Source organism: Parambassis ranga, chromosome 19 (genome assembly GCF_900634625.1).
Source record: "Parambassis ranga chromosome 19, fParRan2.1, whole genome shotgun sequence".
NCBI lineage: Eukaryota > Metazoa > Chordata > Actinopteri > Ambassidae > Parambassis > Parambassis ranga.
Genome location: NC_041039.1, coordinates 19,165,546 through 19,182,740, shown reverse-complemented (window position 1 = coordinate 19,182,740; position 17,195 = coordinate 19,165,546). Strand labels below are relative to the sequence as shown.

The window sequence follows — 17,195 nt, the reverse complement described above, 5'->3', positions numbered from 1 at the left end:
CCTTACCACATTTTAAACAAGCTTCACTGTAATTAAACATGGTTTTTCAAAAAAGGAATTGGACAAAATAGGAGGAAACACTTGAGGTCTCACAACTCATACCTTAGTGTGAGAGGTACAGACTGGATACTAGAATCCATGGGAATAACATAGACACATACTTAATCTCTATTCTACTGACCTAATCGCAGTGCATTCCAAGTATTACAGTGTTATAAATCTGGAACAAGATAATGAAATCAACTGAGATTTGATTGAACTTGGGCTTTCATTTGGGTCAAGCAACCATTTGTGATTTTTTGCAGTGGTACTGTAACAGTCACGGTAAAAAGTCAGTGAAAAGACAGTCAGTAGTATAAACTGAGGTACTAACGTTCAGCCAGAGGCTCAAGGGGGATGTAGTTGGAGAAAACACTCTTAGAAATCGACGGGCTGGATGCAATGCAGGAGTAGTTGCCTTTGTCTGAGGAGTCCACCTTGGAGATGTACAGGTTGCCAGTTATCTGAGAGACAAAACGCCGCTTGTCCAGCGGGATGAAGGTGGGGAATTCGTTGAGGATCCATCTGAATGACAGATCAGCTGCACAGAAACAGACGCAAGCAAAAACAACACCTGTCAATCAGGAGTCAAGGGTTTGAAAACAGCTGAGAGGGCCGGATGTGAAGCTGGCAGCACATAATACTTTGGTATAGCAATGGCTGAATATCACTGATGCCATATTAAAAGCTATGACAACAACAAAATAATTTAAAAAGGCTGCATAGAGAGCAATGTGGGAGAGACAGCAAGTGTTAGTATTGAAACTACTGTGTCTCTGTTCCAACTTTCCACTTAGGAATCAGATGTTAAAGCTATGTGATGAGGGTACATGATCTTAAAGGTACTGTACCTGGATAATGATCTGGTGGAGCACAGAGCAGGACTGCCCCCTGTCCCTCTTTGACATGCACTGACAATCTCTCCTCGGATGAGAAAAGATCAAGGTCTGAGGGGAAAAAGACACAGATGAACTCAGATACAGTCACCATTTTATATGCTCCTATAGGTGAAGTAACTCCTGTAAAAACTACGCTGAAGTTCAACAACCGCTCTTGAATGGAGTGGTGACTATAATAGAAAAGCACATTAGGCACAGCCTCATCATGAAGTTAGACCATTCACAAATTGCACTTTCCACACCACTTATGATTTGTCTCGGCTGTCCTTGCAATTTCAGCATGCATAATAAGCATGGAAGTACAGCTCCAGGGTAGTTCTGTTGAATCTGCGTGGTGCTGAGAGGGGGTTGACTTACATCCGAACTGGACAGAGGCCTCCCGGCTGATGAGTGTGCCGTATGTGTTGGTAGCCGAACAGCGGTACTTTCCTTCATGTTCGTGTTTAATGGGGTTACTGATGACCAAGTTTCCTCCTGCTAAACTGTAGTGGCTTCCTTCCTGATTCAGGTCAATTTCAATATTGCCTTTCATCCACCTGCAGAGAAATATTCAGGATCAATACAGCAGTACATTCTGAAAGCGGTGGTTTAGTCTTACATAATTAACTTTTTTTAACTGTATGAATTTTCCAAGGTGTGCACACTGAGGGTTGTTCAATACAAAAACGATGTTTTCGAACTCAGAATATACTGTAGATGAACCCTCTTAAGCCGTCAAAACAGTCGTGGTCGAAGCTAATTCCTTTTCCTCTGACATCTAACTCTGGGCTCTCTGACAGTAAAACAGATTTAGGCGATGCCAAGCAATGTCATTTACATATATTTACATCTAAATTGAAATGGATAGTGTAAAACGCTTTAAATATTTTGGCTGCAAAATCCGTTGTGGAAATGACGGCAATGCAGAAACATCTTGTTTTGTATTTTTGTAGCAGGTCACATTTTGGAATTTCAATTATTGCCAAAGTGAGCAATAAACAAACAAGTTGTACAAACGACATGAGCTGTGCACACATTGCTTGAAAACACACACGCATGAACACACAACTAATCTTGAACGTGCACATTCTTGTGACCTTGCCATTTAAAAGGCAGACCCTAAAACAGCCTGAGAGATGGTGAGTGATGGGAGCCACACACAGAATGCACAGCATGCAGTGATGAGACTTGGTTTATGGGGAACATATGTTACTTGTATGTGGCAGGTGGATTGGCTCTAGCCCTGCAGTTCATGGTAATCTTGGCCTCTGGTGACTCCTCAGGGTAGATGGTATCCACCGGCTGCTCCTCAAACACTGGTCCATAACCTGTGGTTTCATCTGCTGACAAATAAACAAGACAAACAAGCTGGGTCAGACTCACACACGGGTAAGATCAGGATGTTAGAGCTCAGCAGCACCTGTCTGTCAGTTCTGGGGCAGTTTCATCAGAAACCAGGTTCAGAAGTAAAAAAAAAACAAAAAAAAAAAAACACACTCGACAGATTATCTGTAGGAGGGACCTGCCTTTTGACATTTCAGCATGGTTTGTGGTTTTCACTGACAGACGTAATGCTTAGTAGCTGATTTGAAATAAATCCTGGTTGTAACCATAACTAAGCTAATCCTTGAATCCACACAATCTCTCTTTCATGCCTTGGTGCAGAGTAATAATCCTTTAGTCCAAATCACAACATCACACTAATTATGGCCGAGATGTGCTCACTCAGGTGCCAAACAACAGCGACACACTCAACTGTTGCCAGTGGATATGTGACATTGTTACAAGCTAATACAAATTCTGGAAGTAGAAACTTGACTTAGCATAATCCGAACCTTTTGCATGTGTTACTACTTAGGGCTGTGAGTTGCACAGCAAATTTCACGGGAGGAGAGTCTCCTTGATGAAAATGCATTTCTTGGTTCGGTCTGCCTCTTACACCATCGACACGCACATGCAATTAGCCCCAATTACTCATTAAAACAGACAGACCTCACGAGCGGTGGCATGAATAAGACATAAACACAATGCCAGGCTATGAATAAGCAATGAGCCGAAATGTTCCCAAATGCTGATTATTCTCTCAGATCAAGAGTGCGTGTAGGTGACTGCAGGAATACAAATGTGAAAAGTGTGAGTGTGCGCACACATGCTTCATAACACGCCGTTATTCCCCTGCGCCTCTGAGTTCTGTGAGAGCACAGCTGACACCTCAATAGGGAGAAGCTCGTTCTTTCAGACAGTAATATCCTGCTCCGCTTCGATCCCTCCAACCAGGCCCTGCGCTCAGGGTTCGCTCACTCTGAAAATGTCATATTGACAGATGGAACAACCTTTAGAAATCTGAACAAAAGACGCTTATATTTACAATATCCTTTCACCTGAAACTGCAATCTCATTTCTATTTACTAACACAAAGGCGTCAAGATATATCTGTGGAGGATTAGAACAAAATAAAGCAGGACTTATTTACACTCCAGCATTCCGACATGTGCCATTTTTTGTGCAGTAATCACCAAAACTGCCTGCATAGATCAGTGAGCATAGATGCATATATATCTGCATGTGCTGTCAAGGAATTTAAATTCCCATAATCCTAACCAGTCTGAAGACAGAATTATTGCCTTTTTAGCAAGCTAGCTGCATCCTATACAGCCAACCAGGAAGCACCAATTAAGACGTTAGGAGACAGGATCAACTCCCACTCTCACACTCAGGCAACCAACCGTGTGTGAGTGCTTGACATTGACGCAAATCCCAAGGACTTTGAATTACTGCTGGCTGAGAGGGAAATTAAACATACTATAAATGGACCACTGTGAGGCTGATAGAAGGAAAATTAAGTGGGAATCTGTGTTCTGGGAAAAAGGGAGAAGGAAAAAAAATGAACCAGGAGAAAAACAAGAGGCAAAAAAATGAGTATGACCCTATTTTATGGTGGGCCTGGTTGTATTGCAGATAAATGGTTAACATAGAAAAAATGAAATATAAATGCTGGATAGTGTGGTGGAGGGAATCGCTGTGGCTGTACTGCAGTGCTGAAATAGCAGTTAGACTGTAACTCAGAGATGAGCATTGGTGCCGTTCCTCTCCTCTTCCTGTAATGTGGGATGTGACAGATGGTGGAGAGGGGTGTGAAAGCAGGCCGCATAAGGCCCACAGCCTGGAGACACATGCAGGCCTTCATCTCCCTTCTCCCTGCCTTGTGTGACTTTCTCTGTCTCTAACTCTCCCTGGCATGCCTCTGTCCTTCCTCAATTCTTCAACATACTGTACATCCTACTGTCATTCTTGATTACCCCCACAGTAACTTTACTTTTTTGGGTTCTCCTAACTCTTTAAAACTATGGGTTTTAGCCACGTCTGCTGGTCATTTTACTGGTTTGAAACAACTAGTGTTCAAATTCCATATATACATTAATAATAATTAAAGAAATGAGATTTCTCTGTAATGTATTGTCCATTAGCCATTCTATCCAAACTTGTCCAAACTCCAGGGAGACCTGGGTATTCCTCTGGAGAAGCTGGAAGATGTTTCTGGAGACAGGAAGGTCCGGCCATCTGTTGGACACAGATGCTTTGCTTTCCCTTTTATAAAAGATTTTGACTCGTATTCCAATCAAGGCTGTTAAGACACAGATGTCCAGGTCTCCTTGTCACCAAAAACTATCTCCAGCTCCTCCAGAGGCACACCCAGGCCAGCTAGCAGATGTTGCCCCTCCAGTGAGTCTTGGCTGACCCTAAGGTTCTCCACCTACCTGGCCTGTGCCCAATAAACCTTCACAGGGAGGTATCCATATCACCTGAATTGCTGCTCTCGTTGTGGGGGAGCTGCAGATCTGCCTTAAGCCTCACCATGTCCACCTTGTTTTTGGTGAGCTTATTCCTGAGCTTGTATCTGACATTGCTTTTCTTCCATTTTCAATGGGAGATCCGTGGCTTTAAATATGGAGGTGTGATCCAGCCACATCACACTGACAAAGTGTTGTGATGGTCAGACAAGGTCCTATACCACTATAAACACCACAAACAGGACCCAGATAAAACTTAATGCCAAACAAGCACACGTCTACATGGATCTATACAGAGAAGTGGGTCCATGTAAAGGTAAAACTGTCCATTTGTTTAGTAGCCTACACCTTCAGCAGTAGTTAGCAAATGTCAGCATGCTAAGTACAAAATAAAGACAACAATATACAATGTACAACAGTACATCCTTTGCTAAATATTAGCATGCACATTGTTGTTGCAAGCACGGTAGCATAATGATTCAAGTAATTAGCTCGAAGCACCACTGTGATGAGATATGAGTCTACATTGGTGTGGTTATACACTCATATCTCATCACTCCCACTCACAGTGCCTTGTACTGTTGCCTGTTCTCTTTCATGAAAGCTCATTCCAAAAACACGCCTGTTAGGATTAGTCAAACATACTACCAATACTACCTTTCAGTCTCCTTAATATTATTCTCGTTGCTTATCTGTGTGGCTCCCAAATTCCCCTCCTGCATCAACCCTTTTCTCCGTATCCTATTTTGGCACAACATGACTGAGGATGGACCGTGTTTAATATTCAAGCAGTTATTTAAACAACAGCCAGCTGAGAGATCACACACAAACACACACAAAAAGAGCGAGGGACAGTGACTCTCAGAGAAGGCCACATCTGCACAAAAAGGGGAAGAAAGGACACAAACAGTCTGCTGTCTGTCTCTGGGGGCCTGCTGGAAGTGATCTTCCACAAGACAGACTTCATTATCAAACACAGACCATCCTATTCAGCTCAACAACGCGTAAGTTTAGACTCTCATTTGAATTTGAAATACCACAGCCTGTTATTTTAGGAGCTTGTTATCTACCCTAGCATTGGTTTCTAATGAGACATCAATAATTCATTGAGGGTTTAGGTATATTTTAGGTGTACAACAATGACTTGCCAGCCTCAACCTGTATAATACAGATAAACATAAACCTGCAATATGTCTTGTAAATTTTTTTTTTTTTTTTTTTAATTTCCAGCTGTTTTACAATGACATCTAATTGGTCACATAAATACTCAAAATCCCAGAAGAGCTTAATCCTCTGGTGAACTGAATTTTACTCTCAGTGATGTTTCTACAGCTGCATCTGCAGCACGGTTTGTTTGCATGACCAAGAGACTGTCCAAGTGGGACAGATAACATATTGTATCCTTGAGGCTCCAAAGCACAGTATGGCAATAATTACCCACAAGCCCCTGAGCCACATAATGAGGCATGGTGACAAACCAAATTGCCCCTGGAGTGATTTTAGATTTTTTATTTTTTTTTTTTCATTTTATGTGTTAAATAAATTATATTTAATTATTCTGCTTCACTGCAGACCCAGCTATTTGAAGATCACGTCTAGCATTACTTAGCATAGGCTCAATGGGGCGCAAGCTCCCCTTATCACATGTAGTCTGAGTTTGTGGCTGCAAAGCTATTTACGATTCATTATATATTCATAATATACCGACAACAAGTCTGACAGACTCCTTAGTGCTTCGTATCCATAACAAGTGTCCTTAATGGTTGCATAATGTGGTCGCATGGCTGAGAGTTACAAAGTCAGTACTGACATTTTGATATAAATGCAGTGATTTTACAGCCACCTTTCAAGTCTGCCAGGGCCTCAGCATTTGGTTGTAAAGAGGCAGATACTGGGTGAGAATTAGTAATGCCTTAACAGCAGAATGATGGGTATTCCTATTGCTAAGAGCTGAATGACAAGTTCACATGTAAGAAAAAAGAGGGATCCTGCGATGTCTCAGCTGGAAGGCCGCCTACACAAAGTTCTGACCTTTGAAGAGCTCAGTATCGACTCTACCTCCCTCAATGACTACACCTTTATCTTTGTCCAGGTTTGAAAAAGGGATCAAAATGATAAAGCCTGAGAAGCATTTTCTCACGTTATAGAGCTGAGCCACATGAAGAACTGTAGCTTATAGAGTCTGACTTCTCCATGCATCAAACAACATTCAGCAGAGCCCAAAATGAATCATTTCTGCCGACATGTGGAGATAATGTTAACTTGTCCAGTAAGTGATATAGCATCTGAGCATACACACACACACACACACAGTATGTATTTTATGGAGAGAGATCTATTTCTGGGAAAAAAAAACATTTTTAAAATTACATTATAAGTTGCTCACACACATAATAGAAACAACAACATTCAAGGAAAAAAACAATAATTTATTCCTTGCCTAGTCGGATGGGATCAATATGGGTATTTTTAGACACTTTTGGCCATGCTTTTTCTACTGTCTCCACAGCAACCAAGTGTAATTCATCACAAAGCAATCTCACCATGAAACAATTTGCTGTTTCATCTGTGGGGTTTTACACAGATTAAAAAATAGAATTAAACGTGTTATTTGCAAGTTTTCGATGTGTGAGCAGGTTGTGAAAACCTGCCTTTGGCAAGACCTAGGCTAGCAATAGCCATATCTTTTTGCTAAGCTGACTTCATATGTGGTGTGTGTACATCATCATACACACAGATTTCCCTCTCTGTCATCTGTCATAGTCAAACAGCTCAGCTCAAATACAGTTTACTAATGACCATCCTACTGGCCAGTACAGTATAATGTCTCCTTCATTAAATGTAATGTACATCTGCAAGAAGGAGACATCCAGAAATAGCAACAGTGCAAAGAAAAATGACCCCAAATAGATTTTCATTAGTTCTGTTCCACTGTGGTCCCTGACAAAGGGAGCCATCTGTAACTGCTGCCTCTCTGTGGACTCTGTGACCACTATAGGAGCATCTCAAATGCTTTTTGGATCTCAGCCTAACAGAGCAGTTTTGGTGCCTAATCAAATAAAGACAATGAAACATAACGCTGGTGTAACACAACAAAACTATGCAAGACTAAAATAGCCTCTATCCTGGACAGCATGATGAAGTTATAGCCTCTTTTCATGAAAGAAAATCTGTGATGACATTTGATCCATGAACAAATGGTCAACACTGAGGAAAATACTCAGTAGACTCCATAGAAAATACTTATCTCCAGTAACAGCACTTACGTTAGTACCAGACCGACAAAATAACGCAATAAACATTTATAGGTCTTCTCAAACGCTCCAACATTGCATAACCATAACAATAAATCATAGCTTTTTCCAAGGCCAGAGCCTCATCAACCTGTCAGCAACTGTCAGTGACCGCTTGACTATGGAGACTATACATCAAACAGAAGAGACTCTGTGGGTTGTGTTACATCATCATCATGCATCATCTTTTTTCTGGAATAAATATATTCTAGTTCACTCCCAAAAATAAAAATATTGGACAAACATGACATGTGATTTTTAAGTGCTACACAACACATCAAATGAAATAATGAATGTGTGTGAAATACATACCTTCCATTAGCATACAAATATTAGATTTAGACTCTTACCTCCATAAAAGGAAGGTACCTCCTCATAGCCTGATGTACCTGAAACAGTTAAATAAAGTCACGTCAGAATACACTGCCCAATCATTTCATTTTAACCATCAATGTACATTGCAAATTTAACTGCTTGTAATTCCTGGATAGGATTTAGATATACACATTTTAGCTGACTACTAGTCAACTTTAATACACTGCACGCCAGGGTTTTAACCAAGCGGCAACCTTTGGGGCTCAAAGTAGAAGCCCATGCGTAAGTGTCAAAACTTGTAATTCACGCCACAACTGCTGGGGGCTGGCTCCAAAAGCGAGTAATTTCCCATAGACTACCATGTTAAAATGGCCGACTTCACAGCAGAAAAAAACATGTTTACAGCCTGGTACAAAAAACCACTCTGGTCTCAGATCTCTTCTAGTGTCAGTTGTACAAGGAGTGAAATTTTTTTACAAGTCACTTGTTTCAATTGTATTCTGACTTAAAATTACACATAATTATGGGCGTTGCCGTTTGAGTAACAGACAGTTGACGTATCACAGCGTGAGTTTCCTGCTTCCACGATCGCCCACCCCCCTAAACCCTGCTCGTGCTCCCCCCCTTTGTCCATATTTGGAGTTTTGGCGGACGTGACGCTGCCAACATGGCGGCGGTCATCACGTCCCGGAACCTCCCACCGAGCCTCAAAACGGCTCTTCAGAAACAAACGGGTGACGTCACGGAAGCTCTGTCCATAGTTTTTACTGTCAAGGGTTTTAACACTGCTGCTTGTGCACAACAGGAGCTATCAAACAGAAGCACTGAGCATAAAGCATAAAGGTACATGACACTGTACATTTCCCATGCACAACAACAACAACTCTGTTTACCACAAACTCCTTTCACACAAATTTCATGGCATTTTCTAAACATCTTCTCCACAACAGCATTACTTCTGCTGTTCCAATGCTTTGCTGGGCCAATGCTCAATATATATCATGATATCTGAGCTAACCTAACTGGTGGACACCCCAAAGTAAAAATGTCAAATCAAATGCAAGTCTGAACTAGCCGATCAAGACTCGACTACTGCTGTTATCTGTCATGGTAATTCTAAGATCAATTACTCTGTGACATCTTTAAAGTGCATGTTACATTGTGGCATTTAACCTTAGAAACTGCACATGCTCCTATACTTGTATTTCCAATGTGTGTTTGACTTTTGTTCTACTGTCATTGCATTAACGTCACATGAACCATCAAACTTTATTCTCATGAGGGCTAAACAAAAATGTCAAGCCGATGTTCTCTACCCACAATAAAGACCAGAGACTGCTGTTTGGCTGCTGTCTGCTTAGATAAAGCAGCAAGGCAGTTCAACCCTGTGTTGGAGCTCTACTCACTCGGTGTATAGTGTAACCATGTATGCAGATCTAAAGTAATTTTTCAGTCCATTCCCTTCGTGAACCTCTATGTGATGAATTTGGTGTATGTAGCTAAAATGCCACATCACCCAGTGTAAGAGAAAAATGAATCAGTTGTGTCTTTTTGAGAAAGATGTGTTCAGCCAGAAGAATCTGCAGACCACACTCTGTTTTTGGATCATGTGAAATCGAATTTAACAAGTGAGAATTGCCTACAGTACAGGGACACAGAGTTGTTTCCTTTTTAGACGGGTCATTTTCAGACCTGCTGTTTTGTGTCTACTTTGCTTTGTTTCCAGCACAGCTGAATGCACAGCAGTACACCGAATGGAAACCTGAAAACTCCCTTAAAGGCACACAACAGCCCATGAGATACATGTGTCTTTTTTGACAATGTGTTCAGTGTTAGCGTGTTTTTTTTTCACTAAAATGACCTTATCTTAATGTATTAAAAATTCAGATTATACCACTGTCCTTGAAAATCAGAGTGCTACTTTTCCCTGTAGCCATTACAGTTACTGTCTTTAAAGCCAGTAGTTATCAGTCAGTTCACACTTTTCTCTTTCTTGCCCCTCGGTGTACTGACAATCAAGTTTTGAAGTGTGCTACTATGCACCTGTGTGATTTTTATGCTTTGTAGTTGGAACCATTCATGAAACAAGGTACAATTTACTGACAGATTTATAGTGCCAAAATGTATCCTTGACAGTCGGATCGTTGGATGGCCATGCTTCATAAGATAAAAAGCTGGTATAGAAGTGGAGAAGAAAGCAAGTTAAATGAGCAAAGTCCTTTTAAAATCTGATTGCTAATTTCTGGCAGTAAAAAAAAGACCATTGCCTGTGTGTGTTTCAACTCTAAACAGAGACATTTAAATAAAAATCAGATATGAAAGGCTGACTGTAAAGAATAATGTCTTTTTTTTAATCAAACAGGAGTCATGCAGAGAAACATAACATCAAACAGCGTTTAACACTGAATAAACTTCACGATTTCATTTTAGCAGAATGTGTTACACACCTGCAGGTAGGAGTGAGAGGACCAGGAGGTGGAGGAGCAGGGTGAGGTGCAGCATGATGTTGATGTGAGGACCACCTGGTGGGGTTACAGCTAGATGCTCAGCTGATGGAACATTAGCAGGACTGCCCGGTTTTCCTTAAAAAAAAATGAAAGGGACAGAAACAGAAGACACAAAGAGACGTCAATAATACATACTATTTATAGATAAAATACATTTCTCCACCAGCTCTTGAGTTTACAGCAACAACAGCACATATTCAAACCAGCTGTGCTAAAGAACCCTTTGAACCTGTTGAATAACGAACTGTGTGACCTCCTTTAGCTAAAGAGGCTAAAGGAGGTCACAGAAAAAGAGTACATAAAAAAAGGACAGTACAGGAAGGTTTCAGTCATACAGACAGCTAGAATAGAACACAATAAAACTGAAGAGAACGGGATTCCACACCCTGTCATGTATTTAATATTTTCTTTAACACAAGGCCTATATATTAAGTTCCTATATATTAAATCAAACTGAGCTGATCTTAACTGAATGGAGTTTTAAATTAATGACTTACAACCACAACCATGTCTTGTGACGATGACCAACGGCCGCCAAATCCCTGCAGTTCATATCATATTACAACTTAAAGGTATTCATAATAAAGGGTGTGATTGCTTTGAGTGACAGGTGTCAAGCTAGGCGTCACCCATCCATCTCAGCTCCACTGACACTGAAACTCTAGGCACTCTGCTTAGGAGCAGTCAGGCACTGCCAAGCTAGTGAGGGTTAGAGCCACCACACTAAAGGCCATCTTTCATTACAATCTACAATTACAATCTTTGAGTCCAAGTGACATTCTACAGCAGCATTCACAAAAATGACTGGACAATTTGAAAATATTATGCAGAAGCTAAAAAATAACCAGTGGCCTTCTCATCTCATTCAGCACTGTGCATTTCACTGAAGAAGGCATATGCTTCATTTGCAAACAACATCAGGATCAACCGGTGTCACAGTTCATGACAAGCTTCAGCAGCCAGTCCTCCACGTGCACCACAAGCAGACACTGCTGCAGCATCTTCACCGTGTCTCTGCTTCCTGTCAGCCTCCAAGGCACAGGCTAATTGATAGGCTGATGGATGATGATTGACATTCAGATTTAGAATTGCCTGAAGAAATCCTGCGCTCTGGTTTAGCTGAGCTAGTGTCGTGCTGCTCGTTCACCTACGCCAGGATCTCAACACCACTCAACTCCATACTACCAGCCCAGCAGCAGTTCTCAGCTTAATGCCAAGACACACAATAAGAAAAGCAACAAACGAAGACGGATAATTGATCCACAATGGTAGAGAATACTTGATGTAAAATTAATAATGCAATCTTTTCATATAATCAGGGCACATTTAAACACAAAGGCAAGATACCATAAGTTAAAGGAGAAAGAATCATGTTTTTAACAACTGTTCTCCTAAAAGAATTTGTGTAGAAAATGTAGAGGTTGTTCTTCTGTGGGTTCAAATAAAGAAGACAATAAATCTCTTATTTACAGCATGAGTCAGTGTTTTCTTTATTTAAATGTTTGGCTCTTAAGCTCACATAAACTCATTTTCTGGTGTCACAGCTTGATGCTTTTGCACTGTCAGTATTATAACACTATACCAGACCAGACCAGACCACTAACTCTTAGGTCATGCTGGATTGGTGAGTGTTGATTGGGGTGTAATTGAACATGGGGCAGACACTATTGATTTTTTCTGAACAGCCTGAGGTGTCAGCTGGCAGAGACTCAGAAATGTGACAGGAGGATTGAGATCTCAGGCAAATGGATTCTTACCGTATTACAGAGAACGGATTATAACAAAAGAGAGAGCATGTAATGTGTCGGCTTTAAAGCAACTAAACATTTAAACATGTACATACACGGGTAAACTATACTGTGTGTTTGGGACAGAGCTCTAAAAGAAAGCCTTACAGAGGGGGATTTCATTTACACTGGACTGTATCCTAGCAACACCTTTCAATGGCAGCAGTTTGTGTGCTGCAGGGGGCCTTTTGTGACCAGCTATCAAACTATGCAAACACTCATTTTAATCTGGAACAACACTGCATGTGGAACAAAGGCCTTGAGTGCTCTGCTCATCTGTTTTAAGATGATCCGTCTAAGACTTTTGTCTCTTCAAGTCTGACAAGGCACTGAAGAGATAAGTTTATTTAAACTTACTATTCTTCCATCTCCATCACTTCCACTCTGCAGCTGTAATGCTGCTAACGGCATCATTTCTGTAACTCATAAATGTTCATAACAGATGCACTTAAGAGATAAGCAGTCACCACAAGGAGCCTCATCAAAGCATCACAGTACACACAGGATAGCCAATCCCATTATTTCCATTAAGAACTCCCAGTGAATTGACATAGTGTAAAAACACATCAGCCCAGCACCACAAAGAACAGCAGCAGGCTCTTACAATCAGAATTAATGGGGCCTCCTGCCTCTCCTGTCTTATCTTAGCAGCCTGAATGCACGTTGATGACAGTGTTCCAGTCATCAACGTAAATCACAAGTCCCAGACGTGAAAGCCCTCAAACAAGGCAGTTCCTTCTATCCCATAAATCACACCTTTGACGTTGGCAGAGCTATTACTGCTTGTGGCTTTTCTTGTCAGCTGTTTTTTCCAGGCAGAGATGGGAAAGCATCTCCTTTCTGTTCCCATCTTTGAAATCAGAAATTAAATTATTACATCGAGTAAAGGATTCTGAGGAGACCTACTGGAAATTTACTGCCGCACTACAATGACCATGGCCTTTTACCATGACCTTCAGCTCCCTAAGGGTACTACAGCCTTAGTAAAAGTGAGTGAAAAACCCCCTTTTCTGTGTTGGGTCCGATGGGAGTCGCATAATTGAGTGGGTAACTTCACAGAAACGTCTTCCTTTATCAGACAAGGCAGATCAAGTGATGTGGGGGGTGGAGGGGGTATAGACAGAGGAGAGGACGGGGCGGAGGAGAGGAGGATGGAGGGGTCAGAGTGCTACATGTTAAAAACAAGATGATGCTCAAACACACCCCACCCCTGCCACTAACCCAACAGCTCCTTACACAAGCACAATCAACAGCACCACAATCAGTCATTAACAGCAGATTTGCACTAATCCTGCAGGCGGAAGCCAAGATGGGGTTAACGCTGGATTGGTCTTAATCAGTTGGAGAGGAGAAAATGAGCGCTGCTTAGACACACTGTCATCTCCTGCAGAATCACAGTCAACTAGAAAGTAACAACTCCAACATGTAGTGTTTTAGTCCAAAAACTTCATATTCTGGCATATTACTAGGTGTTGAATCTTTATATAATCAACATGTTAAAATCATGTTAAGATTTGAAGTTATGCACACTTTGGTTGTGACAGGTGGGTTCTTGATTTAACTGGGGCAGAGACAGACTGTAGACCCAGGATGACCTCCTACATGGAGCCCCAGCGATGCTCTTCAGCAAAGCTATAAGTGATGCCAGAGAAGGGTTGTCCTACTTTATTTACAGTCTAGGCATTTCTGGCTGGGAATATCACTGCAGCCTGACAGGCTGTTATGCTAAGCTAAGCTATAGATGACACAGATTTTCTTTGAATAGAAGGCATTTATTTTGCGGTTACCTGAACTTTCTATCCCACACATACCAAGCAGTGGTACTGCTTACAGTGAAGCATTAATAATAGAATTCAATATTTATATAAAAAGACATTCTCTGAGATAATGTGAAGATTAGAGTCATCACCAAATGCTTCTGGGAAAAAAACGCAAGTGATGGTGAGAAATATTGATCTAGACTGATGAAACAGTGAGACACTGTGTCTGATATCATCTGTAAGAGGCAGCTGTGATCATTCGGCTTCATCCATTTAGAGCCGGTGAAGCAGCTGTTTTTCTGATTCACCTTTAAAAGGCAGACACAAATATGATGCAGCTGGAAAAGTATTTCATTTTCCCATCAAATAATCAGATAGTAGAAAAATTGAAAGGCGTTTTACCAGCAACAAGCACAGCTCTCATTCTTCCAGGCAGTCGAATGCCTCTATTTTTAGAAGCAAATACCAGCCACAGTGTCACTATCTAAACTGCACACTGCTGTTTCTTTGATTTTACAACATTTCCTCACAGCTCTTGCTATGAAACGCTGACTTCAGACATGCAGTTTGACATAACGAAGAAAACTTTCAATCTTTTCATCTCTGTGAGATCAGACGTCTCATATGACTTCATCTTTTTTACAGAAAGAGAAATAAGCTAGGATCTATTTCCTTACGCTGAGTCAGTCCTATTTTATCACAAAGCTTAGTGGCGATACATTAAATACATGAAATCATTCATGGGTTAGATTTGGCTTCAGCCTAGGTTCTGAATGATCTTTGTATAGTGTGGAAAATAAGGCATGTGCATCTCCCAAAAGATCAACAGAATAATTCAGGTAAGTACAAAGGCTAGAAGCAAAAGCTATCCAGGCCAGGTCTGTTACACTGCACAGTAGATAAAGCAGTAACCCTTAGACACACACCTGCAGAAAAAGATGTTCTCTACACACTTAGTGCCGCACAGACCTCCTGTTGCTAAGCAGGGACTGGTTCAGCACTTCATAGGAAAAAAAATAACTATATATTTTCTTCAGTTTGTAACAGCTTGATTTCTCTAAATATCACCATTATTTAAAATGTTTTTCAGCAGGACAAGCTGTTCAGCTCATCAGTCAAATAACTCATTTTTTGTTATTTTCTGTATTTGTGCAGTCTTTAACCTGTTATTATTTTTGCCCATCCTGTGCAAAAGCTCCATGCAGAGCAGACAGGCCCAGTATGGAGTGATGTAATCCAGCAGCAGATGATCCAGTCATGTCTTGTTCACTGTGTCACACAGTCTCGCTCCCCCTGCCTCCTTCTTCCCTTCTCTTTTCTCTTTCTTCCTCTCTCTCTCTCTCTCTCGCTCTCCCCAACTGAACAGAAGCAGTCATGCTAATGTAAGCTATTTATCCAAACCCCTGCAGTCAACACAATGCCCCCTAGGGCCACACAGGCTCTGCAACCTCAGCTGACCTGAATATCAATGACACCAGTCATTCAACCCATGAACACTGGTGCTGGACGGCTGGATGAATTACATTAACCCTAAACGACCACAACAGCCAACACATGACTTGAATTATAAGAAATGATCTTTGGTCTTTAATTTTACACTGTGGTAACTGGCAGAGAACAAGGTAGCAATCTTTGGAGGCCAGTGACACAGCAGGGATGACAGCTGATGAATTCTGCTATCAGGAGTGAGTATACCTTAGCACATCTGAAGTGTGATTTACACCTGCTCTCTGTACACGCCTGGAACAGCTTATTAACTGGAACAGATAGCCTTTTTTAATTTAGCCGACCTTCCTTGCTGGCAGTTTCTAGTGTCTGTAGCATGTTAATGCAGGTCTTAAAATCTCTAGATTAAGTTTATTGTCGTATAAAAACATCAGATTAAAACCATGCAATGAAATTCTTACTGGCATGGTTCCTGTCACATTATAAAAGCAATAATAAAATAATTTAATAATAATTAAATAGGATATAAATGTACTAAAAATACAATAATAGACTGTAATAATTTGCACATTGACTGTTTCAGATGCTGACAATCACTACAGTATTCCAGCTATAAGCTGTAGCTATTTCCTAATAGTTCACTGGGTTCTCAGTCAGATCCACCCCTTCCAAATGCCACCATCTCTTCCACCTCTGGTTCCAAAAAACAAGATAAGGAAGTCCTAAAAGACTGGCAAACCGATAGTGATGTCACAGCGTCTAAATCCACTTTGTTTTATCTAATCTCTTCAATTTAAGGAATTCATCCAAAGACAAATGAGCCAACCCTTACACAATTTAATTATAATACACATAACTATAACCAGAAAAGCCTTCTCTTAGATGTTACTAGCGATGCTTGTTGTGCAACACAATATTTGCAACAGATTCTGATTGGCTTGCTGCTTATTTTTATGTTAATGTAATCAATTGTAACACAGAAAAGCACTGACCTTTCAGTGCAGCAGCCATGAAAATGCATAATTCGTACAATGCTCAAGCCTCTTTGATAAGTGCTTCCAACTATAGAAAGTATGTCACATCATCTATGATAGATTGTGCCGTATAGACAAAGGTCAGAAGAGCCTTGCACTCTATCAAGGAAAGAGTGCTTTGCTTAATTACTTCATGCCACATCTGGCCAATAAAGATATTGGCTAAGCCGTACAGCAGAGCAAGAATCTGTGACATGCCTTGAAAGCTACACATGTCTTGGTTCCTACTCATTAATGGCCACACATTGCAGTAAATAACTGCAATTCTTAGGTGACAGAGTGCAGCTTACACTGGAGAGCAAAGCTGTACAGATGACGAAGAAAGTTGTGCCCTGAATGTGTGAC

The 17,195-nt window shown here is 41.0% G+C and overlaps 1 protein-coding gene across 4 annotated transcripts in view; it reads right to left on the bottom strand.

The window, feature by feature from the left end:
• Positions 1-17,195, bottom strand: part of cntn1a (contactin 1a) — a 53,865-nt gene that overhangs the window by 15,300 nt on the left and 21,370 nt on the right. For 3 of the 4 annotated variants that reach the window (XM_028430551.1, XM_028430548.1, XM_028430552.1), the window contains exons 2-7: positions 10,764-10,898; positions 8,352-8,390; positions 2,131-2,260; positions 1,296-1,474; positions 891-986; positions 374-580 (exon numbers count right to left, since the gene is read on the bottom strand). In XM_028430551.1, the coding sequence (XP_028286352.1) occupies positions 374-580; positions 891-986; positions 1,296-1,474; positions 2,131-2,260; positions 8,352-8,390; positions 10,764-10,818 (706 nt within the window). In that variant the 5' untranslated portion in view covers positions 10,819-10,898. The remainder of the gene's footprint in view (positions 1-373; positions 581-890; positions 987-1,295; positions 1,475-2,130; positions 2,261-8,351; positions 8,391-10,763; positions 10,899-17,195) is intronic. The other variant, XM_028430549.1, reaches the window with a different exon arrangement.